The sequence below is a fragment of the Dendrobates tinctorius genome, unplaced genomic scaffold (genome assembly GCF_039654945.1).
Source record: "Dendrobates tinctorius isolate UK_male_01 unplaced genomic scaffold, ASM3965494v1 ptg000250l, whole genome shotgun sequence".
Classification (NCBI taxonomy): domain Eukaryota; kingdom Metazoa; phylum Chordata; class Amphibia; order Anura; family Dendrobatidae; genus Dendrobates; species Dendrobates tinctorius.
This window is the reverse complement of record NW_027361917.1, coordinates 11,668,613-11,694,867: the sequence shown is the minus strand read 5'-3', so window position 1 is coordinate 11,694,867 and position 26,255 is coordinate 11,668,613. Positions and strand designations below refer to the sequence as shown.

Sequence of the window (26,255 nt, the reverse complement as noted above, 5' to 3'; positions counted from 1 at the left end):
GCATTCAACGGATCCGTCACAAAAAACGGTCCGGTGGCACCCGTTTGCATCAGTTACAAACGGATCCACTTTCCGCCATTTTGCCGGATTTTAACTGACAAGAAAAAACGGAAGTCTGAAAGAGGCCTAACACACCCGAGTACGAACCAGAAAATATTTAAGGTCTCCCTGTGAGAATCAACAGATTCAAAACATTTAACTTATATGTGATTTCTGGTGAAAACAGGTTTTCAACTAGTCACAGGATAGACAATAACTTGTTGATTAGCAGGGGTACGACCGCTAGGATGTGCGCCGACCATCAGAACAGGGAACTTTTATCCGTGAGAACGGAACGAATGCTTGACCCGCGCTCCATTTATTCCTTATAGCGCTGCACTTGGCTTTTCCGGCACTCCGACAGAGAATAAATGGAACGGCCGTCGGGTGCAGGCCTGCCTCTCCATTTTGTAACAGGTATAAGAGTTCCTAGACCGGCACGAAAATTTCCAACTCCTACTGATCAGTGCAGGACCCAGTGGTGGGACATCCGCTGATTAGAAAGTTAACACTGGACAACCCCTTTAATTAGTTACCCACATGGAAAGAACAGTAGATGTCAGAAACCTCATACCACACATCCTATACAATTTTGCTGCAGGAAAATCCCCTACGTGGACCCATCCTAACACTACACTCGTGACCAAGTTTGTGATTTTTCTATTTTCTGATACACAACAGTAAAAGGTTTTTATAAGCATTAACCTTTAGTGATGGGAGCTCTCACTAGATTATACAGGCTCAATAGCGGAGCACACGCCATAGAGGGCATGTGCCGGCTGTACGACATAACTAGCTTGGATCACACAAATTTAACACCTTAAATGCCATGATAGCTGCATTTAAAAGGCCTCTCAATGTTCCTGATGGTAATAATAAATATTGCACACAAAAAAAAATAAAACACATTTTTTAAATAATGTAATGCATAAAACCCCATAAAACATAGAAATAAAATGCCAGAACTGGCGTTTTTTTTCTATCACACTTACTCAGAAAACAGAAAAATGCAACAAGAAGTGATCAAAATTGCATATACAGGTGCTTCTCACAAAATTAGAATATCATCAAAAAGTTAATTTATTTCAGTTCTTTAATACAAAAAGTGAATCTCATATTATATAGAGTCATTACACACATAGTGATCTTTGTCTTTTGGGTTTTCATTTGCTGTAAGCCATAATCATCAACATAAACAGAAATAAACACTTGAAATCGATCACTCTGTGTGTAATGATGATATATAATAGATGAGTTTCACTTTTTGTATTGGAGAACTGAAATAAATTAACTTTTTGATGATATTCTAAATTTTGTGAGAGGCACTTGTATATCCTAAAACAGTATCAATAATAAAAAAAAAAGGTTGGGTCATTGCAAAAAAAAAAAAAAAGCACTCATCTCCATTGACAAAACAGAAAAATACAGTAACTTTGGTATTGCTGTAATCGTCCTCATCTGGAGAATTACAATGTCAAGTCATTGTAACAGCACACTGAATGCTGTAAAAGCAAAACCTAAAAAGCAATGGCAGAAATGCATTTCTTCTCATTATCAGTCCTCTGCACTTGAAATTTTTGTATCCATTTTTCGGTACAGTGTATAATAAAATCAATGGTGTTACTCAAAACTACAACTCGTCCTCCAAATAAAACAATTCCTTTTGTAAGTCAAAAGAAAAAATAAAAATTAAAGTTATGGTTCTTGGGAAAATACAAAAAATACAAAAAATAGAAAAAAAATAAAAAAAAATATTCTCCAGTCCCCTAAAGTGTTAACAATTAAAAAAAAAAAAAAGAAGAGCTAAATATTTTGTATTTTCCAATTCCAATAATCCAAAAAATTGAGCAGCCTATGTACAACTTACAGATATGCCACAATGCACCGTCGATTTCGTAGAAGACAACAATGGCGGAATTTAATCGTTGGTATCAATTCACTCCGGTTTTCCGTTTTTGCTTCATTGCTGTAGTGGAGGAAAGAAGCAATCTGTTACAACCAGCATTGCTACCACTACCTCCAAGAACACTGGTCACAAATTTTGGAGATTAGTTGATCTGAGTCTCATCAATCATAGGCTGCTTAGTTACAGTAAATGTGATCTGTTATTTTGGGGGTTAAAATCAAGCTTTGGTTTGTAAACATTTTGGGTGGTAATTCCCAGGAAAACCCAAAATTGGATTTATGCCCAGAAGACTGGAGCTAATTCATGGTACAAACTATTACTCTAAGAAAAGTGGACACCCAACTCATATTAATGACAAAACAAACTGAGCAGGTCCTCGCCTTCACCAGCTCCAGAACTGCTTAGATCTCAGTGTTTTGGTTGCAACGCTGACAATAACTGCTCACATCACCGCTGCAGCCAATCACTGAACTCAGAATACATGATCTTCTTGTCTTCCCGCAAGCCGATACCTCTGCTGCACTTTTCCCCTGCTGTAGGAGCTGAACAGCTACTGCTTTCCAGACAGCACCAGTTGACCGCTCGACCTCTCGAGTGGGAAGTGGCTTTCCCCACTGCTTTTTTTCCTTGGTGCTCGGCCAATTGCCCACCAGTTTGGGGCAAGTTTCCTTTTCTCTTCTATACCTGGTCTCTGGCTGTAAATACTGTTAAGACTCCTAACTCCACCATGTCTGCCATACCCAGCCCACAGATGTGTGCCTTTAACCATGAGCATAAACTACCTGGGTTAGGAAAAGCCACAAAAATAGTGACTTGTGTCTCACATTTGGGGCCCTTCCCGTCCATGGGCATTCCCACACATGAGCGTTCAAACCTTATGGAACTTATTTTTGGACTTCCATGCGCTGCTTGACATAATACACAATTGCAATTATAATAGAAGATTAATAATTTATTTCCAACGCGTTTCGAAGTAAGAACTACTTCTTCCTCAGGGGATGACAGACATCTGACATTTGATATATCAGCGGTCACTTGTTTGACCATTGGACGTGCAGCAGCTGACTACCAATTTTATATGCGTGATCTCTCCTATAGCAGGCGAGTGGATTTCTTATATTTAATATTATCATCGGATAAGACCCTATTGGCGCTTTTCTGTTCCTACAGTGCATCACACATGAGCGTTATGATATGTTCCTGCTTACACTGTTGCGATCTCAGTCTACTTGAATATAATATTAATATAATAAATATCACCCCCTCTTCTACCCTATAGCACCAAGAAAAGTGCCACCACTCTGGACAAGTGAGTGATGTTAAACTTTCTAGAAATGGAAGGGTTAATTAAATTAATTTTTTTTGTTAATCTTTACATCAATTTTGGCCATTGGAGAGGTTGTGAGTCCAGTAGAAATATCATAGTCATGGAGTAGAAAGGTAATCTCTTCAGGATACTCACACGTCGTCTTGGTTTTGCTCGTACAAAGCCTTCATCTCCTCCAGGACCTGTCTGATTCCATCCTCCTAAAAAAAGTAAGGCAAGATCCAGGTTAATTATTTTTTTTAATGTGTACCAAGAATGTGTGCTTTCTGATAATTGTACGGCAGCAACGAGTGCACCAAAATAAAAAGACAGTTTTTAGAAAGCCTGTGTTTAAAGTGACACCCCCACTCTGGAAAGTGACCATATATTTGTCATGTAGTTACCACATCTAGAGTCTTCCATTTGTCTCCCACTGCTCAGAGCAGCAGTCTATTCCTCTTGCTTCCAATATGGCTCCCACAAATGCAGGGGCAATGCAGTGGTGTCAGCAACAAGCCTTCCTGTGCTGTGAAAATGTAAGAAAAACTGGATCTGCGCAGAGGAGGCAGATGAAGGACATCAGGTAGGGTGACTGTATATGACAAATGTATGGTCACTTTTCAGTCTCCAGATTGGAGGGTCGCTCTAAATATTTGTCAATTGAGTTTCCTATGACAACATAATTATGTCAGACTCACATATCATTTGTAACCTATGCACAGGGTAAGTGATAAGTGTATCATCACAGGGGGCCTCAAGGAGCACAAGAGGCGGTCCGATGTCCATAGTTTGACTGCAGCAGCAGTCACCTATACGCACAACTACTGCAATCACTGCCTTTTATCTCCACGCATACCTTTGATCATTGTGGCCAAGGAATTCTATTTTAAATTCATCAGTCTACAGGACTGGTTTCCAAAATGCATCAGTTTGTTTAGATATTCTTTTGCATACTTCTGACACTGAATTTTATGGTGAGGGCGCAGGAGAGGTTTTCTTCTGATGACTCTTCCATTAAGGCCATATTTGTACCACAAATACCAGAGTCTGCTAAATCTTTCTGAAGGTCTTTTGTAGCCAAGCGGGGGTTCTGATTTTCCTCTCCAGCAATCCTATGAGCAGCTATCAATGAAATTTTTCTTGGTCTTCCAGACCTTATCTTGACCTCCACTGTCCCTGTTAACTGCCGTTTCTTAATTACATTTCGAACTGAGGAAAGGGCAACTTGAAAACTTTGCTATCATCTTATAGCCTTCTCCTGCTTTGTGGGCAGCAACCATTTTCATTTTCAGAGTGCTCCCCAGCTGCTTAGACGAACCCAGGCTGCTGTTTTTTTTGGCACAAGGTTAGAAGAAGCTAGGTTTTCATAAAGCTGGGAAATTTGCATCACCTGGCCTTTCCTAACGACGATAGTGAACAAGCCATAAACCCAACAAGCTAAGGTCTAATACCTTGGTCAAAGTTATCTGAGCACACAAATATCCAAGGGTGCCAAAACTTTTGCATTGTCAATATTCCTTTTTGGAATATTTAAAATGTACAAAAAATGACATATATAATAACGCAATGTAATTATATATATTTTTTTGCTTAAAATACAAAGAAAACATGCCACTGTAAGTTAATGTAGTAATATTAATTGCTTTGTGTTAGGCTATAGGACAATAAAGTGATCTTTAACCCCTCTCTGCCATCTGACGTACTATCCAGTCCATGGGACCCGGACCCCTATGCCCATGGATGGGACAGTATGTCATAGCGATCAGCGGCGCTCATGTAGTGAGCGCCGCTGATCGCGGCAGGGTGTCAGCTGATTATCACAGCTGACACCCAGCACTATGTGTCAGGGGCGGTCACGGACCGCCCCGACACGTTAACCCCTGGCACACTGCGATCAAACACGATCGCAGTGTACCGGGGGTTTAGGGAAGCATCGGCAGGGAGGGGGCTCCCTCCGTGCGACCCCAGCAGCAGCGCAATGTGCAGCGTTGCTGCGGGGGTCTCCTTCCCTGCAGGTCCCTGGATCCAAAATGGCGACGGGGACCTTTGGGGGCCTGCAGGGAGCTGGCTTCCTCAGTGCCTGCAAAGCGCAGGCACGAGGAAGCCTTCTGCAGTGCCTGTGACAGATCGCTGATCTGTCACAGTGATCTGTGATGTGACAGATCAGCAATCTGTCACATGACAGTTATGTCCCCACTGGGACATTGTAATAAAAGTTTAAAAAAAAAAAAGTAAAAATAAATCGCTAAATAAATTGAAAAAAAAAAATTCCCTAATAAATTCATTTTTTGGAAATAAAATAAATGAATAAAAGTACACATATTTAGTATCAAAACGTCCGTAACGACCCGCCCTATAAAACTGTCCCATTAGTTAACCCCTTTATTAAACCCCTTAAAAAAAATAAAAAACGAAGCAAAAAATAAAGCTTTATCATCATACCGCCGAACAAAAAGTGCAATAACGCGCGATCAAAAAGACGGCTATAAATAACCATGGTACCACTGAAAACGTTATCTTGTCCTGCAAAAAACGAGCCGCCACACAGCATCATCAGCGAAAAAATAAAAAAGTTATAGCTCGCAGAATAAAGCAATGCAAAAAATTATATTTTTTAATTAAAATTGTTTTCATTGCATAAAAGCACCAAAACATAAAAAACGACATAAATGAGGCATCGCTGTAACCGTACTGACCCGAAGAATAAAACAGTCTTATCAATTTTACCGCACGCTGAACGGTGTAAACGCACCCCCCCAAAAGAAATTCCTGAAAAGCTGGTTTTTGTTCATACTGCGTCCCAAAAATCGGAGTAAAAAGCGACCAAAAAATGTCACGTGCCCGAAAATGGTACCAATAAAAACGTCAACTCGTCCCGCAAAAAATATGACCTCACATGACTCGGTGGGTCAAAATAAGGAAAAATTATAGCTCTCAAAATGTGGTGATGCATAAACTATTTTTACAATAAAAAGCGTCTTTTAGCGTATGACAGCTGCCAAAAATTAAAACCCGCCATAAATAGTAAATCAAACCCCCCCTTTATCACCCCCTTAGTTAGGGAAAGATAAATAAAAAAAATGTATTTATTTCCATTTTCCCGTTAGGGTTAGGGCTGAGATTAGGGTTAGGGGTGTGTTGGGGTTAGGGTTGGAGTTAGAATTGGGGGTTTCCACTGTTTGGGCACATCAGGTGCTCTCCAAACGCAACATGGCGTCTGATCTCAATTCCAGCCAATTCTGCGTTGAAAAAGTCAAACGGTGCTCCTTCCCTTCCAAGCTCTGCCATGCGCCCAAACAGTGTTTTACCCCCACATAAGGGGTATCAGCGTACTCAGGACAAATTGCAAAACAACTTTTGGGGTCCAATTTCTCCTGTTACCCTTGGGAAAATAAAAAAAATTGCAGACTAAAAGATCACGTTTGTGGAAAAAATACAGTATGATTTTTTTATTTTCACGCCTGGGCGTTATAAACTTATGTGAAGCACTGGGGGGTTCAAAGTGCTCATCACACATCTAGATTAGTTCCTTAGGGGGTCTAGTTTCCAAAATGGGGTCACTTGTGGGGGGGTTTCCACTGTTTAGGTACATCTGGGGCTCGCCAAACGTGACATGGCGTCCGATCTGAATTCCAGCCAATTTTGCATTGAAAAAGTCAAACGGCGCTCCTTCCCTTCTGAGCTCTGCCATACGCCGAAACAGTGGTTCCCCCCCCCATATCAGGTATCAGCGTACTCAGGAGAAATTGCACAATAACTTTTGCAGTCCAATTTCTCCTGTTACCATTGGTAAAATAAAAAAAATTGGACCTGAAGTAATTTTTGTGTGTAATAAAGTTAAATGTTCATTTTTTTTTTTAAACATTCAAAAAATTCCTGTGAAGCACCTGAAGGGTTAATAAACTTCTTGAATATGGTTTTGAGCACCTTGAGGGGTGCAGTTTTTAGAATGGTGTCACTTTTGGGTATTTTCTATCACATAGACCCCTCAAAGTGACTTCAAATGTGATGTGGTCCCTAAAAGTAAAATGGTGTTGTAACAATGAGAAATCGCTGGTCAACTTTTAACCCTTATAACTTCCTAACAAAAAAAAAAATGTTGGTTCCAAAATTGTGCTGATGTAAAGTAAACATGTGGGAAATGTTATTTATTAAGTTTTTTTGTGCGCCATATCTCTGTGATTTAAGGGCATAAAAATTCAAATTTGGAAAATTGCAAAATTTTCACCAAATTTCCGTTTTTTCACAAATAAACGCAAGCTATTTGAATGAAATTTTACCACTAACATGAAGTACAATATGTCACGAGAAAACAATGTCAGAATCACCGGGATCCATGGAAGCGTTTCAGAGTTATTACCTCATAAAGGGACAGTGGTCAGAATTGTAAAAATTGGCCCGGTCATTAACGTGCCAACCACCCTTGGGGGTTAATAATAATAATAAGTTAATCAACACCATGGTGTGGGGAACCTCTTTAGGACAGAACAATACCATATGTTTTTTTCATTTATTTTTAATGGGGGGGGCTATTATAATTTTTATATTGTTTTACTGTTTTGTTTTTTTTACACTATTTTTAGTCTCCTTATGGAACTTGAAACTGATGGCTTAATTGCTTTTGCTCCAGTCATGGCCAAATTTTTAACACCCTTAAAATTATTCTAGAAAATGAAGTATTTTCCCAGAAAATTATTGCAATTACACATGTTTTGCTATACAGGTGTTTATTTCCTTCGTTTGTATTGGAACCAAAAAAAAAAAAAAGATGAAATAAAAGGAAAATTGATCATTTCACACAAAACCCCTAAAATGGTTGGACAAAATTGTTGGCGAGCAACTTTGTTTCAAACATGCGATGCTTGCTTAAACTTACCTGTGGCAAGTAACAGGTGTGGAAAACATGAAAATCACACCTGAAACTAGATAAAATGGGGAGAAGTTTACTCAATCTTTGCATTGTGTATGTGCCACACTAAGAATGGACAACAGAAAGAGTTGAAGAGAACTGTCTGAGGACTTCGGAACCAAAACTGTTTAACAATATCAACAATTTTAGGTTACAAGTCCATCTCCAGAGATCTTGATGTTCCTTTGTCCACTGTGCGAAACATAATCAAGAAGTTTACAACCAACGGCATTGAGCTAATCTCCCTGGACAGCAGAGAAAAATTGATGAAAGGTTGCAACACAGGATAGTCCAGATGGTGGATAAGCAGCCCCAATCAAGTTAAAAAAAAATTCAAGCTGCCCTGCAGGCTGAAGGTGCATCAGTGTCAGCGCAAACTATCCATCAACATCTGAAGGAAATTAAACACTGTGGTACGAGACCCAGGAGGACCCCAGTGCTGACACAGAGACATAAAAAAGCTAGACTGCAATTTGCCAAAATGTACGTAAGCAAAACAAAATCCTTCTGGGAAAGCGTCTTGATTACAGATGAAACCAAGACAGAGCTTTTTGGTAAAGCACATAATTCTATTAATGTCTGCTGGCGCCTCCGCATGGTTCCCCTCCTCCCACCATGCGGGGACGCAGACTTACCGCCCTGGCCGCAGCAGCGTCCACCGGCATTACCTCCTCCTTCCCTGTGCACATTGCAGTGTGCTCTCCTGGCGCGCCTAGTGCGTGCGCTTCGCTGCTCTTAAAGGGGAAGAGTGCGCACATGATAGAATGCCCACAGATAACAGATGGGCGGCATGTAGTTAATGCAATTCCCTGCAAAGTGCCTCCAAGCCAATAGCTGGAAACCATCTTCTATAAAACGCATCCTCCCAAACAGGGAGGTGCCCGAGCAACCCCTATAGTTTAGTCTTGGTGGTGTTGGCATGTGCAACTTGTATGTTGCCAGATCCCCTGTCCCTAGTCTGTTAAAGTAATTTCATATACTGTGTTCCTGTTAGCTTAGTATAGTTTTTGTCCATGTTCCTTTGACTTCTTCGGTGGCATCCAAACCCTGAAACCGTGTCTGCGGAACTTATATCTGGCCTCCTAGACCCGAGGTGGCCAGTCCTGTTTCCTTTGTTACTGGTCTTAGTGCAGCCAGCTCCAGAACGGTTTCCTGATATCTACTAGTGTGAACAAGAACAGATCTTCAATATTCAAGTTGTCTATAAAGTCAGTCAGTCTCCCTTACTTGTCAGTGACCTTAGCCAAGTCTCCCCGTGTCAGCGAACTCGTCACCTGGGATCGGCAGCTGCAGCACCGGCTACCTGCAGCCCAGTTTTCCTCCACCATCAGGAGCTCCAGCGAACACCAGGTAAATACATAGCTACACCCATTCCTATAGAGGTAAGGCTCTGTGACACAGTGGATCCACAAACCATGTGCAGAAGTGACACATTCTACTATTTACTGAAAAAAAGAATAAGGCCTACAAAGAAAAGAACACAGTCAAATATGGTGGAGGTTCAAAAATGTTTTTGGCTTGTTCTGTTTCCTGTGGCACTGGGTTCCTTGACTGTGTGCAAGGTATCATGAAATCTGAAGATTACCAATAGATTTTGGGTCGCAATGTGGTGCCCAGTGTCAGAAAGTAGTGTTTACGTTCTAGGTCATGATCTTCGAGCAGGACAATGACCCCAAACACACTTCAAGAAGCACCTAGAAATGGATTAAAACAAAGCGCTAGAGAGTTCTAAAGTGGCCAGCAATGACTCCAGATCTAAATCCCATTGAATATCTGTGCAGAGGTCTTAAAATTGCTGTTGGGAGAAGGCATCCTTCGATATGAGAGACCTGGAGCAGTTTGCTAAAGAAAGTGGTCCAAAATTCCAGTTGAGAGGTGCAAGAAGCTAGGTGATGGTTATAGGAAGCGATTGATTGCAGTTATTTATTCAAAAGGGTGTGCAACTAAAGATTAAGCTGATGTCGCCAACAATTTTGTCAGACCCATTTTTAGGGTTGTGTGTAAAATTATGTCCCATTTGCCTTTTTTCTGTTTTGTTCCAATATACATAAAAAAAACATGTTTCCATCACAAGACTTATGTAATTGCAATAATTATCAAGGAGAAACACTTTATTTTCTGGAACAATTCCCTATGGCACTCAGCCTGTAGCTGAGCTTCACAAAAGCTCCAATATAGTAGTGTAGGGCCCTTCAGCAGGCCCCAGGTTGCCATTGTAACCTATTGGTATGAAGCAGGATCAGCTCCTGAGACTGCTTCATTCCTTACTTATTGACCTGACAAAAATGTACATCATAGGTCATAAAGGAGTTGATGCAAGTGTGAAAGATCAGTTTTGCACCAGTGGGATCCAAAACGGAGTAAGGAAACTTTTAGACATGCATGTTCTCCCCCACCCCGTGTTTGCCTTGGTTTCCCCCCACACGCTAAACACATACTGATAGGGAATTTAGATTGTGAGTCCCAATGGGGCAGCAATGATGTCTGTAAAGTGCTGCAGAATAAGATAGTGCTATATAAGCAAAGCATGATAAATGGTAGTATCTAGATATCCAAAAAATGACTGAGATAGCACCAAAGGGGGCAAAACTGGTCAGGTGATTGGGAACAAAAACAACACTGATCTTTGCGCAAAAAGATTGTATTTGTTGTTAAGAGCACATGCAGTGGTTCTGACCAGGCTCGGAGGGTGCACAATTCATGCAGGGAAAATAGCCTAAGTCATCACACTAAAGGAAGAAACTTGTGGCCATAACTCATCACTGACAGTAGGGTTGGTGAGGTGTGAATTCTGGTATTTCCTTTGACTGTTTGGTAGGACACCCCATTCTTGTGATCATTGGGGAATCTGCAGGGGCCAGACACCTAGCAATCACACACTTATCACTGCTCCTCTGGATTTCTGAAAAATCATACACATTGACCAACCCCTATAATACAGCAATCTAAAAGTCTGATAATCGGGCAACTCTCTCCAGCACATAGCAATGGTTGTTTGGTATTGCAATATAATTTGAGGCTTTCCTCCTGAAGTTATACTTCTTAGGGTATGTGCACACAGTTGTTTTAGACTTCATTGTACCCACTGAGTTTATGATGCAGGAGCTACTTCATGAAAAGGTCTTTAACTGGCAACTTCCCGGCTGCTTCTGTAGCGGCTCTGCCGCCGACATCTTTTAACTGTATATACAAACTAGCGAGTGGCTTCCCAATGTAAGCCGCCTGAAGAAAGGACAGGTCAGGTCTTATAGACGCTCAACGGCTTCTAAACCTGAAGAAGTTAAAAGAAATTACAAAGAAGATACATTTGCAGTGCAAGTGATCATTCTTATTGGTGCTTCTTCAGGTGAGACCACAACATTTGCCATAAGTGTTGGGATAGGTGAGGAGCCCAGCGACAATGGGCGTCCCGTAACTGTTGCTCATTTTGTAAGTCTGTGTACACATGTCCATTTGGGGGACATAAATAAAAATAGAATAAAAACGTAATCAGTTTGTTCCTATCACTGCACATGCTCAGTACACCAGAGGTAATTAGAGACCAGTTAATAATAATAATATTATTATTATTGATAATAAATCCCCAACACCAAATATAGATACAAAACAGGAACCAAACTGACGGATTTATTTGGTATCTGTCATTTTTTTTTTTTTTTAAACATGAAGAAAACACGTCTTTTTGCCACTGCTGGATAAGTCAAGGTATTGTCAGAGCTGCAGAAGACTCAGTAGTGTTGTCCACTACCTAACAACCAGGTGGGGATGCGTGACATTCCCACGGATGACCGCAAGCACCATGCAGTGTCAGCCCCTACCAGTTTTGGAGCCGACTGTTGCAAAAGGAGCCCCGACCAAGTATTGAGTGCATTTACTGAACATACATTTCAGTAGGGAAATATTTCAGATTTTAAAATCACTTTTTCAAGCTGGTGTTATAAAATATTCTAATTTACTGCTGACTGTTGGGTCTTCACTGGCTGTAAGCCATAATCATCAACATTAAGGGTATGTTTCCATGTGGCGTATTCCGAGCGCTTTGGATGCAGCGGACGCCCGCCCCGCCCAAAGCGCTGCCCCCTTTCGTACGCATGGTGATTCCTCGTGTCTTCATTGAACACATGCGGAATCACCGCATCCTGTACATAGACGGTGATATTTATCTTGTGGATATTGTGCGTCTCCGCAAGATAAACAGACACGCTGCAGTCTAGAAAGACGCGCCACATGTCCGGTTACACAGGAATACCATCTGCGTGTTTGTACACATAGTGGAGATGGGATTTCATAAAAACATACCCTAACAGAAATAAACACTTGAAATAATGACTCTATATAATATAGGAGTTTCACTTTTTGTATTGAAGAACTGAAATAAATTAACTTATTGATGATATTCTAATTTTGTGAGAAGCACCTGTAGATCAAAATGAAAACCCGAAGCCCCGGGTCAGGAGCAGGTCCACACACAGGACAGGGCAAAGTGGCCAACGCGTGTCGCCACTAGCGTGTGGTTTCCTCAGGGGCGTCTCTCCAGACAGCAGCATGTACATTTCTCTGAGACGCTAGTCTCCGCGACAGACATCAATAGAATGTATTGAATGCGGTAAATCCGCACAATTAGGGTGTGTTCCCGCAGTCAGTAAATGCTACGGGCTGGACACTGTACATCCGCAGCATCCAGATGTTACAGCATAGCGGATGGGATTTCACACCTGCAGCTCACCCGTGGAGACGGACCGCGTCATTCCAGACTGCAGCATGTCTGGTTATCTTGGGAAGACGCGAGTCTCTGCAAGATGTCACCTGTACAACGTATAGGGCGCAGTGGATTCACACGGTTCAGTGATCACAGGCGGAATCACCTGGGTCCAATAGCCGCCAGTGCTGCCAATTACTGACCGTGGGCACCTACCCATGCGGATTCTTCACCTGCGCTGCCTCCGGATCGTGGGCACATAGCCTGAGAAGTCAATGGAGCAGAACCAGGGAGAACATCTGAACATTTTGGGCCCAGCCTTTCTCCCATGTAATAGAAAGTCATGTAGGGGAGCTCATCCATGGGACTGTACATATAACCAGTCGCAGAACTACAAGTCCCACAAAGCCGTACACTGACTGCTATAGGAAAGACAAAGCAGCTGATATTAGAGTACAGCAGCTACCTCCATCTTATCACTCACGTTAAAGGCGGGTAACTGTCCTTCCGTGGCCCGCTGCAGCTCCCGGATCAGCTCTATGGCTTTCTCACAGAACATCCTCGTCCTGTACAAGAAGCAGCAGCTACACTGTAATTCCCGCCACAGATGACACAGCTCACTGCGCAGCGGCACCAGGTGTCTGTGAGGCGCCTCCCGCCATGTCTACTCCTGGCAAACCTCTAGCAGTAGTCGGAATGCTAAGCTCTGTAACCCTATCCCACCTCCCTGGTATGTGACAGTGAGGCCCTCCATTACAGTCGTTACTAGTTTTCTGTTTTATCACACCATCAGTCATTTTAAAAGCCTTTCTGTTTTGCCCTTAACAAGCGTGGCAGCTCGGAATTCCCTAGAAGACCCCGAAGCAGAGCAAAAACTGTCCTAGAGACGCCGCTGAATTGGCGCCGAGTATCTCCTGACCAATGAGGGAGGGCTTTCGCCCACGGGTCCCGACTACGGTAGCTGAGCAGGGACAATTGGTTTTTGAGGCTTATGATCGCCCTGGAACTCATGCGTAGCTGCTGGCCGCGGGGTCGCAGGTGAGTCCGACACATACACCTCCGGGTTGTAAGCAGCAGGGGGCGCCCGTGACACTTGTGCTGTGTGAGGGTACGGAGCGCAATGACGTTATATGGAGCTGTGATGCCAGGCTTCTCCTCATCTATAGCAATGCCGGCAGGTGACAGGATATACCTGCTGCATGTGAGAGATGGAACAGAGAGCAGTGTATACAGGGCAGGGTGCCAGCTATATCCTATAGGACAGAAGATCTGCTGTATATGGTGTATACAGGGCAGGGTGGCAGCTATATCCTATAGGACAGAAGATCTGCTGTATATGGTGTATACAGGGCACGGTGCCAGCTATATACTATAGGACAGGATATCTGCTGTATATGGTGTATACAGGGCAGGGTGCCAGCTATATACTATAGGACAGGATATCTGCTGTATATGGTGTATACAGGGCAGGGCGCCAGCTGTATCCTATAGGACAGGATATCTGCTGTATATGGTGTATACAGGGCAGGGTGCCAGCTATATCCTATAGGGCAGGATATCTGCTGTATATGGTGTATACAGGGCAGGGCACCAGCTGTATCCTATAGGGCAGGATATCTGCTGTATATGGTGTATACAGGGCAGGGTGCCAGCTATATACTATAGGACAGGATATCTGCTGTATATGGTGTATACAGGGCAGGGCGCCAGCTGTATCCTATAGGACAGGATATCTGCTGTATATGGTGTATACAGGGCAGGGTGCCAGCTGTATCCTATAGGACAGGATATCTGCTGTATATGGTGTATACAGGGCAGGGTGCCAGCTATATACTATAGGACAGGATATCTGCTGTATATGGTGTATACAGGGCAGGGCGCCAGCTGTATCCTATAGGACAGAAGATCTGCTGTATATGGTGTATACAGGGCAGGGTGCCAGCTGTATCCTATAGGACAGAAGATCTGCTGTATATGGTGTATACAGGGCACGGTGCCAGCTATATCCTATAGGACAGAAGATCTGTATATGGTGTATACAGGGCACGGTGCCAGCTATATACTATAGGACAGGATATCTGCTGTATATGGTGTATACAGGGCAGGGTGCCAGCTATATACTATAGGACAGGATATCTGCTGTATATGGTGTATACAGGGCAGGGCGCCAGCTGTATCCTATAGGACAGGATATCTGCTGTATATGGTGTATACAGGGCAGGGTGCCAGCTATATCCTATAGGGCAGGATATCTGCTGTATATGGTGTATACAGGGCAGGGCACCAGCTGTATCCTATAGGACAGGATATCTGCTGTATATGGTGTATACAGGGCAGGGTGCCAGCTATATACTATAGGACAGGATATCTGCTGTATATGGTGTATACAGGGCAGGGCGCCAGCTGTATCCTATAGGACAGGATATCTGCTGTATATGGTGTATACAGGGCAGGGTGCCAGCTATATCCTATAGGACAGGATATCTGCTGTATATGGTGTATACAGGGCAGGGTGCCAGCTATATCCTATAGGACAGGATATCTGCTGTATATGGTGTATACAGGGCAGGGTGCCAGCTGTATCCTATAGGACAGAAGATCTGCTGTATATGGTGTATACAGGGCACGGTGCCAGCTATATACTATAGGACAGGATATCTGCTGTATATGGTGTATACAGGGCAGGGTGCCAGCTATATCCTATAGGACAGAAGATCTGCTGTATATGGTGTATACAGGGCACGGTGCCAGCTATATACTATAGGACAGGATATCTGCTGTATATGGTGTATACAGGGCAGGGTGCCAGCTATATACTATAGGACAGGATATCTGCTGTATATGGTGTATACAGGGCAGGGCGCCAGCTGTATCCTATAGGACAGGATATCTGCTGTATATGGTGTATACAGGGCAGGGTGCCAGCTATATCCTATAGGGCAGGATATCTGCTGTATATGGTGTATACAGGGCAGGGCGCCAGCTGTATCCTATAGGACAGGATATCTGCTGTATATGGTGTATACAGGGCAGGGTGCCAGCTATATACTATAGGACAGGATATCTGCTGTATATGGTGTATACAGGGCAGGGCGCCAGCTGTATCCTATAGGACAGGATATCTGCTGTATATGGTGTATACAGGGCAGGGTGCCAGCTATATCCTATAGGACAGGATATCTGCTGTATATGGTGTATACAGGGCAGGGTGCCAGCTATATCCTATAGGACAGGATATCTGCTGTATATGGTGTATACAGGGCAGCGTGCCAGCTATATCCTATAGGACAGAAGATCTGCTGTATATGGTGTATACAGGGCAGGGTGCCAGCTATATACTATAGGACAGAAGATCTGCTGTATATGGTGTATACAGGGCAGGGTGCCAGCTATATACTATAGGACAGGATATCTGCTGTATATGGTGTATACAGGGCAGGGTGCCAGCTATATACTATAGGGCAGGATATCTGCTGTATATGGTGTATACAGGGCAGGGTGCCAGCTATATACTATAGGACAGGATATCTGCTGTATATGGTGTATACAGGGCAGGGTGCCAGCTATATCCTATAGGACAGGATATCTGCTGTATATGGTGTATACAGGGCAGGGTGCCAGCTATATCCTATAGGACAGGATATCTGCTGTATATGGTGTATACAGGGCAGGGCGCCAGCTATATTCTATAGGACAGGATATCTGCTGTATATGGTGTATACAGGGCAGGGCGCCAGCTATATCTTATAGGACAGGATATCTGCTGTATATGGTGTATACAGGGCAGGGCGCCAGCTATATCCTATAGGACAGGATATCTGCTGTATATGGTGTATACAGGGCAGGGCGCCAGCTATATCCTATAGGACAGGATATCTGCTGTATATGGTGTATACAGGGTAGGGCGCCAGCTATATACTACAGGACTGGCCCATAGGGTAACAGGGGAATCCCCCGGTGGGCCCCTGTGCAATGTGCCCCCCCACCCCACTGTATGGGCTGTACCTGGCATAATTCACTTGATTCACTCTGTGCAGAAAAAAAGCAGCATCTCATCATTCATTAACCTAACTACCCAGTTTATTATTATATAGAGATATTGGTAAATTTGAGGAGGATATTGTAATGTTTGTATGCAGGTGAAAAGTGGGCCCCTCAACGTCAAAGCTACTGATGGGCACTTAGCACCCCAGTCAGACACTGGCCCCAGCTGTATACTATAGGACAGAATATCTGCTGTATGTGGTGTATACAGGGCAGGATATCTGGTGTATACAGGGTAGGGTGGCAGCTATATACTATAGATCAGGATATCTGCTGTATGTGGTGTATTTATAATACAGGGCAGGGTGCCAGCTATGTACTACAGGACAGGATATCTGCTGTATGTGGTGTATACAGAGTGGGGTGGCAGCTATAAACTATAGATCAGGATATCTGCTGTATGTGGTGTATATATACAGCTCTGGTAAAAAAAAGACCACTGCACAGTTTTATAAAAATCAGCTTCTCTACATGTCTGACAGCCATTCCATTCCAGTGTCAGTTGAATTCCAACCAGAGTACACCTCATTCTACTTAATGTGCTTCTGATTAGATGATTACCTGAACCAAATCTTATTTAAGGAAGGAAAGTATAAAAAATCCTGATGTGGTGTTCACAATCCTCTTGCAATAGGACAAGCTGGTTGGCAAAACAAGAGCAAGTAATATCCCAAAAGTAATAGGAATGAAAAAATAACTTTTAACCATGCCAAAGGAGTTGAAAAGAAAAGTCTTGAGTGAGGAAAAGAAGATAATAAGATAAGATAATCCTTTAATCATCCCACCATGGGGAAATTCAGAGCATTACAGCAGCAAGGCAGGAACAAGTACAGATACAGATGCATAAAGGCATTACATTGACAGTAGGTAGGTACATATACGGAAAAAAAAAAAAAATGTAACCGGACTGTCACAACTTTGGATCTATCAGTTCTCTGTTTGGGTCATTCTCCGTTTTGGACAGTGCTGGTTATACAGCCTAACTGCAGCAGGAAGGAAGGACTTTCGATAGCGCTCCCTCTCACATTTAGGATGAAGTAGCCGGTCACTGACAGTACTGCACATCTTTGTCACGGTCTCATGCATGGGATGGGAATCATTCTGCACCATGTAGCTCACCTTGGCCAGTATCCTCCTGTTGCCTACTTCCTGAACTGGATCAAGGGGGCATCCCAGGACAGAGCTGGCCCTTCTAATCAGTTTGTCCAGCCTATTCCTGTCCCTGGTTGATATGCCACTACCCCAGCGCGCCACACCAAAGAAGATGACTGATGCCACAACAGAGTTGAAGAAGGATGCAAGGAGTGCCCCCCTAACTCCGAAGGCTCTCAGCCTTCTGAGCAGATAAAGCCTACTTTGGCCCTTCCTGTACACTGCATCCAAGTGATGGGCCCAGTCAAGCTTATTATTCTGGCTTTACTAGCAGAGGGATACAGTGAGCGTCATGTTGCCTCTATTCTTAAAATTTCTAAGATGGCAGTCCATTACAACAAGGTCAAGCAGCAGACATTAGGTACAACAAAGCCGCAGAGGGCGAATACGACTCTCCACTGACCGGAATGACCGTCAATCTTATTCGAATGTCACTCAGCAACCGCAGGATGACATCAAGTGACCTACAAAAGCAATGGCAAAGGCTGGGGTGAAGTGCACGGCAAGAACAGTTGGTAACCGGCTCTAAGAGGCAGGGCTCAAGTCATATAAAGCCTTTAATCAATGAGAAGCAAAGGAGAGCCAGGCTGAAGGATTGGACCATAGAGAACTGGAGTAAGGTAAGCTCCGATGAGTCTAATTTTCATCTTTGCCCAACACCTGGTCGTCTAATGGTTAGAAGGAGACCTGGAGAGACGTACAAGCCACGGTGTCTTGCACCCACTGTAAAATTTGGTGGAGGATCGGTGAGGATCTGGGGATGCGTCAGCAAGGCTGGAACTGGGCAGGTTAATCTTTGCAAAGGACGTATGAATCAAGGCACATACAAGGTTATCCTGGAAAAACAGTTGATTCCTTCTGCTCAGGTAATGTTCTCCAACTCTGAGGACTGGTTTTTCCAGCAGGACAATGTGCCATGCCATACAGCTAGATCAATCAATGTGTGGATGAAGGACCACCACATCAAATCCCTGTCATGGCCAGCCTAATCTTCAGACCTGAAACCCATTTAAATTGTCTGGAATGTAATCAACAGGAAGATGGACAGCAACAAGCCATCAAACAAAGAAGAACTGCTTAAATGTTTGTACCAGGAGTGGCATAAGGTCACCCAAAAGCAGTGTGAAAGACTGGTGGCAAGCATAATAATAATAATAATCTTTATTTTTATAATAATAATAATAATAATAATAATAATAATCTTTATTTTTAGCAGTGTGAAAGACTGGTGGCAAGCATGCCAAGACACATGAAAGCTGTGATTTGAAAATAAATACAAAATTTAGTGCTTGGAAATTCGAAGACCTGTTGTCAATAGTTTATAGAATAAAAGAGCAATTTACATTTTATTAAAAAATATACCTATAAAGAGAAAAATCTGACAAACTGAAAATTGTGCAGTGGTCTCTTAATTTTTGCCAGAGCTGTATATAATACAGGGCAGGGTGCCAGCTATATACTATAGGACAGGAGATCTGCTGTGCACATCACAGTTCAGCACACTGTGGAATCCCTCTGTATGGGAACAGATTGGGAATATACAGGATCTGGTTAGGAAACAGCCAACAAGCAGGACTAGTCCTCAGAGGAGGTGTACACGAGGGCTTTTTCTGGTGTATAAAACAAACTTAAAATTGTGACAGAATCCACTGCAAATTCCAGGCTGATCCTTGGGCTTTTGAAAGCAGCAAAGCTGCTTTTAAAATGATGAAGGGGGGGCACTGTGTGGCTGGCACTGCTAAGGGGGGGTGCTGTTGTGGTCTGGCGTTGCGGTATGGTGCCTCGTGTCTGGCACTGTTGTGGACTGGCGCTTCGTCGCTGGCACTGTTGTGGTCTTGCGCTTCGTCGCTGGCACTGTTGTGGTCTTGCGCTTCGTCGCTGGCACTGTTGTGGTCTTGCGCTTCGTCGCTGGCACTGTTGTGGTCTTGCACTTCGTCGCTGGCACTGTTGTGGTCTTGCGCTTCGTCGCTGGCACTGTTGTGGTCTGGCGCCTCGTCGCTGGCACTGTTGTGGTTTGGCACTTCGTCGCTGGCACTGTTGAGGTCTGGCGCTTCTTCGCTGGCACTGTTGAGGTCTGGCACTGTTGTGGTCTGGCGCTTCTTCGCTGGCACTGTTGAGGTCTGGCACTGTTGTGGTCTGGCGCTTCTTCGCTGGCACTGTTGAGGTCTGGCACTGTTGTGGTCTGGCGCTTCTTCGCTGGCACTGTTGAGGTCTGGCACTGTTGAGGTCTGGCGCTTCTTCGCTGGCACTGTTGAGGTCTGGCACTGTTGTGGTCTGACGCCTCGTCGCTAGCACTGTTGAGGTCTGGCACTGTTGTGGTCTGGCGTCATTGATAGGGTATGTGCATTGTGCACACATTAAGGCTATGTGCACACGGTGCGGATTCTGCTGCGGATCTGCAGCGGTTTTGGCCCTGCGGGTCCGCAGCAGTTTCTGCTGCATTGTACAGTACCATTGTTTTCAATGGTAAAGTGTAAAACGCAGTGTACATGCTGCGGATTTTTCCGCGGGTTACAATCCGCAGCATGTCAATTCTTTGTGCGGATTCCGCCGCGGTTTCACACCTTATCCATTATAAAGGTGTGAAACCGCAGGGCTAAACCACAGGTATTTTGACCTGCGGATTTACCTGCGCATGTTACAAAATCCGAGGGAAGAAATTCGCAGCACCTAAAAACTACGCGGGCACATAGCCTAAGTATTTGGTGCAGAAATTTCTTCACCATTTCTGCATCTGGTTTCTGCAGGAAAACCACTGCAGCAAAAATGTACTTTTTTGCTGCATTTTTTTACTTGTGTTTTTGGTGCAGATTTTTTCCCGCTCATTAGTTTGGGTGAAATCAGCAGCAAAAACGCTGAAAGAATGGGCATGTTGCAGATATCAATCTGCAGGTCACAAATAAGGCCTCTTTCAAACATCTGGTGTCAGGGGTCCGGCGGCCTGCAGCGATGACACCGGATGTACATGCGGCCCCTGATGCGGCTTGGAGGACATTTAAAGGAGCCGCAGCACCGGGGGTCGAGAGAGCCAACCGGAGAGAGATCGGGAGGCGAGAGAGCAGCCAGAGAGACAGCGGGGGACGAGAGAGCAGCCAGAGAGACAGCGGGGGACGAGAGAGCAGCCAAAGAGACAGAGGGGGACGAGAGAGCAGCCAGAGAGAGAGCGGGGGACGAGAGAGCAGCCGAAGAGAGAGCGGGGGACGAGAGAGCAGCCAGAGAGACAGCGGGGGACGAGAGAGCAGCCAGAGAGACGGAGGGGGACTACAGAGCCAGCCAAAGAAAGGTATGGAGCGTATGGAGAGAGAGGGAGAGAGAGAAGGGGAGGGGGAGAGAGAGAGAGAGATGCGCGCCGGGCACTTGTGGGGTTAAAACTCATAGTGCCCGGGCATGCGCAGTTGAAAAAGCCGGTCCGGCGCTGCAAAAAAACGTTGCAGCCAACGTTTTTTGCAGATGCCGGACGGCGCATGTTTGCCGTATCCGGCAAAACCCGGAGGCGCCGCATGTCCATCCGGCATGATGCGGCGATCATTACATTCTATGTGAAAAAACGGATCCAATTCCGGATCCGGTTTTCACAAATTTCGCCGCATCATGCCGGATTTAAAGAAACGGATGTGTGAAAGTAGCCTAAGTAATGAGTGCATGACGTTTCAGGATTCCCATTCACTTTCTTGGCATCTTGAAATCCTTCAGATTTTGTGACAAATCTGCACTGAAATAACGCTGCAGAAATGCAACTTGTGAGCGCAGCCTTTTGGGCCAGACAATTCTGGTACATTTTACATCTCTTTTGTAAATCTGCCCCTCGAGTTTAATCACAGGTATTCACACCCACCCTGTTCCTCTGAAGAGTTGCCAGCTGACCAGTATCTATGGCACTGGCTGCTTGTGCTTTTATTACCTGTTTATACAGTTTTTCCCACTATAGAAGAGTATCGACGATTTCGTATGTTACACCATGTTCAGGGAAACCATAGCATACCACTATTATCAGTTTATACGTGCTAGTGGCTCAGGATTTTAAAATAAATAAATGAAAACTACTTATTTTCTATAATAATAAATCTACTTGGTTGCATTGAAAGCATGGCTGACTGCGTCTAATGCATCTGAGGCTGCGGTGTGTACCACTTGCACCTTTATGGCATATTGTATGGCTCTATCCACAATGTGCTAGACTTGTTGTCTAGATGGAGATTTATACAGTTAGCACTAGATAATATAGTTGTCTCGGCTGCTGCATTGTGATCAAGATGCCTAAAACTACCACAATACGGGATCTTTCCCCCTTTAGCTCTGCATTTCTTTACAATATCTCTTTTGGACAGTAGATGGCGGTAGATTTGTACTGTTGACATGAGGATTACTGCTGTGTATAGGCAGGAGGAAGGAGGGTGGTAGAGAAGAGGCAGACCATTGGATTTTAGGAACCAGACCCATTTTGAGCACTTGGGATCCTGTATTTGTAGTAGTAGTATATAGTTAATATTTCTGCCTTTTGCCTTCCAATCATCTATTGTTCACAGTCTTGGTTTTTTAATGTTCCATTTTTTTCTGTTTCGGCCTTTTTTTGGATATAAAAAAAGCGCTTGTTTTATTTGGTTGCGTGTTCACGTAAAACATCACGATCCTGAAAGGGAAATTTTAAAGATAATCTGTCATCTGCTTAATTCTGCCCAAACTACAGGCAGCATGAATCAGAGCCGGACTGCAACCAGGTTTGCAATATAATTGGAAGATCCAGACAGGGATCATAGCTGAAGATGAGGCTGGTCTAGTGCTGCCCTCGGGCTGGCTCTTACATGTACCACTCAGCGTGATTGACAGGTGTCTTCCTCATGTGTACATGGGGAGAGACCTGTCAATCAGTGCAGCCAGTGCTGACAAGAGACAGCCGGTCTCTCTGTATACATCACTTAGGAGACACAGAGACTGCTGTATGTACATCTCATAGGAGACCTGGGGCTGCTCTATATACATTGCAGGAGACGTGGGGTCTGCCCTACATACAGCAGCCCCGTTTCCTGTGATGTATATACAGGTGCTTCTCACAAAATTAGAATTAGAACGATCCTGAAAGGGAAATTTTAAAGATAATCTGTCATCTGCTTAATTCTGCCCAAACTACAGGCAGCATGAATCAGAGCCGGACTGTAACCAGGTTTGCAATATAATTGGAAGATCCAGACAGGGATCATAGCTGAAGATGAGGCTGGTCTAGTGCTGCCCTCGGGCTGGCTCTTACATGTACCACTCAGCGTGATTGACAGGTGTCTTCCTCATGTGTACATGGGGAGAGACCTGTCAATCAGTGCAGCCGGTGCTGACAAGAGACAGCCGGTCTCTCTGTATACATCACATAGGAGACACAGAGACTGCTGTATGTACATCTCATAGGCGACCTGGGGCTGCTCTATATACATTGCAGGAGACGTGGGGTCTGCCCTACATACAGCAGCCCCGTTTCCTGTGATGTATATACAGGTGCTTCTCACAAAATTAGAATATCATCAAAAAGTTAATTTATTTCAGTTCTTCAATACAAAAAGTGAAACTTATATATTAGATCACTCTGTGTGTAATGACTCTATTTCAAGTGTTTATTTCTGTTAATGTTGATGATTATGGCTTACAGCCAATGGAAACCCAAAAGTCATTATCTCAGTAAATTAGAATACTTTATAACACCAGCTTGAAAAATCTGAAACGTTGGCCTACTGAAATGTATGTTCAGTAAATGCACTCAATACTTGGTCGGGCTCCTTTTGCATCAATTACTGCATCAATGCGGCGTGGCATGGAGGCGATCAGCCTGTGGCACTGCTGAGGTGTTATGGAAGCCCAGGTTGCTTTGATAGCAGCCTTCAGCTCATCTGCATTGTTGGGTCTGGTGTCTCTCATCTTCCATAGATTCTCTATGTGGTTAAGGTCAGGCGAGTTTGCTGGCCAATCAAGCACAGTGATACTGTTGTTTGTAAACCAGATATTGGTACTTTTGGCAGTGAGGACAGGCGCCAAGTCCTGCTGGAGAATGAAAATTCCAACTCCAAAAAGCTTGTCGCAGAGGGAAGCATGAAGTGCTCTAACATTTCCTGGTAGACGGCTGCGCTGACTTTGGTCTTGATAAAACACAGTGGACCTACACCAGCAGATGACATGGCTCCCCAAACCATCATTGATTGTGGAAACTTCACACTAGACCTCAAGCAGCTTGGATTGTGGTCTCTCCACTCTTCCTCCAGACCCTGGGAGCTTGATTTCCAAATGAAATGTAAAATTTACTTGCATCTGAAAACACCACCTTGGACCACTGAACAACAGTCCAGTTCTGTTTCTTCTTGGTCCAGGTAAGACGCTTCTGGCGTTGTCTATTGGTCATCAGTGGCTTGACACAAGAAATGCGACACTTGTTGCCCATGTCCTGGATACGTCTGTGTGTGGTGACTCTTGAAGCAATGACTCCAGCAGCAGTCCACTCCTTGTGAATCTCCACCAAATTTTTGAATGGCCTTTTCTTAGCAATCCTGTCAAGGCTGTGGTTATTCCGGTTGCTTGTGCACCTTTTCCTACCACACGTTTTCCTTCCACTCAACTGAAATAAATTAACTTTTTGATGGTATTCTGATTTTGTGAGAAGCACCTGTACATCGCAGGAGGCATGGGGTCTGCCATATATACATCGCAGGAGGGGCTACTTCTGCTGTCTTCTATTGTGGAACGTATGTGATCTAACTTAGCCCACAAAGTACGTCCTGACGCTGGCCAGCTTGACAACATAATCTTGCATTGCGTCTGCTGACCCGAGCACTGCAGTCCCTGGGAACCTGCCATGTGGATGGAGAAAAGGTAAATGGCCCGTGGACCTGAGGCCCACCACCCCTGGTTTGTGTGATATTTTACAGCACTTCCTCTTTCATTAGGTGACAATAATTTTACTAGAAAAACTAGTGCAGCACGCTACTTTTTTCTTTTTTTTTTACCAGTAAGAACTGATCGAACTTGTTATGACATCCGTGTGAACGTAGCCCTAGACCAGGTGCAGACGAGCGTATTTCCTGATCTTTATATAGATCGTAATGCCCCTGGGGCTCCCAACCTGATCATGCAGCTCTATACGAAACTGTAAGTACAGGTCGGGATACCCGCTGTCAGTCTGGGCATTAGAGTCTACAGATCGGAAAATACGCTCGTCTAAACCCGTCCTTACAGGACGAGGCTGGTGCCTTATGGTGCGGCTGCCACATGTGGCTGACGACCCTGCCCACCTGTGGCCATCAATGAATGTATGAGTACGTGCAAACGGTGAGGTGCACAAATTGTGATTACACTTCACTTTTGGTTATCTTTTTCCTTTTAAGTACATCTGTGCATTTTATTGGTTGGCTTAAAAATCTTTTTGAAATTTGGCTTTCATTACAAATTAGCCTCTGCTCTAATTGTCGGCTGCAGAATGAGGTATCTGAGAATCTGTCAGTGAGCTAGTTCTGATAATGTTTCTATTCGTGAGCTCTTCTGTACTGATTTATGAACCGCATGAAAGTTGCTCTGAACCTTGCGGTCAAACATCAGCTAAGAAAAGGACAGAGAAGGCTAGTCCCCCACTAAGTTTGTGGCTGTAGTCAGGCACATAAGCTTATGAGATACGAGCCCTTGGGTGGCCACTGCCGGTATGGGTGCCGGGGCTTCTGGCCACCATAGGGATCCTTTATAAAGAAACGTTTACTGTATAATGTACGGTAAGTTCCTTTGCAGTGTCTCTATATGGGAAAGTGCAGTATGGAACGCTTTCCTGGACAATAAAGCATGAATGAGATTAAGGCTAGGTTCATGTGGAGCACCACGTCTGGGCGAGTCTGAAACTACAAGAAGAATGAGCCTGTCACTTCTCCTAACCACTTCACGGTTTCTGAACCCTGAAGAAATTAAAGTGAACAAAGTACATTTTAATTAATAGATGTTGGAATAAAAATAAGTTCCACAATTGGATTTGTTAAAAAAAAATATGTTCCAGTTTCGAGATAACCTTATAAATGTGCCCCATGTAATGGATGTGTCTGACCATGCAGGAACATGGTGGGATATACCACATCTCCTGGGCAGGAGATCACAGCTGATTCTTTCTGTGAGGTAAAACAAGTTTTTAAACAGGCAGGAAAATGTTTTACCTCACAGAAAACTGCAGCTGTAATCCTCTTCTGGC

At 44.0% G+C, this 26,255-nt stretch overlaps 2 protein-coding genes across 3 annotated transcripts in view; one reads left to right on the top strand and one right to left on the bottom strand.

The window, feature by feature from the left end:
• The window catches only part of GINS1 (GINS complex subunit 1), a 35,658-nt gene extending 22,096 nt beyond the window's left edge, over window positions 1-13,562 (bottom strand). The window contains exons 1-3 of one of the 2 annotated variants that reach the window (XM_073557481.1): window positions 13,344-13,562; window positions 3,408-3,472; window positions 1,907-2,005 (exon numbers count right to left, since the gene is read on the bottom strand). In XM_073557481.1, coding sequence (XP_073413582.1) covers window positions 1,907-2,005; window positions 3,408-3,472; window positions 13,344-13,418 — 239 coding nt within the window. In that variant the 5' untranslated portion in view covers window positions 13,419-13,562. Of the gene's footprint in view, window positions 1-1,906; window positions 2,006-3,407; window positions 3,473-13,075; window positions 13,318-13,343 lie in introns of those variants that run through there. The other variant, XM_073557480.1, reaches the window with a different exon arrangement.
• A 136-nt stretch (window positions 13,563-13,698) lies between these two features.
• The window catches only part of ABHD12 (abhydrolase domain containing 12, lysophospholipase), a 91,879-nt gene continuing 79,322 nt past the window's right edge, over window positions 13,699-26,255 (top strand). The window contains exon 1 of the mRNA XM_073557478.1: window positions 13,699-13,897. Within this exon, the coding sequence (XP_073413579.1) occupies window positions 13,851-13,897 (47 nt within the window). The 5' untranslated portion in view covers window positions 13,699-13,850. The remainder of the gene's footprint in view (window positions 13,898-26,255) is intronic.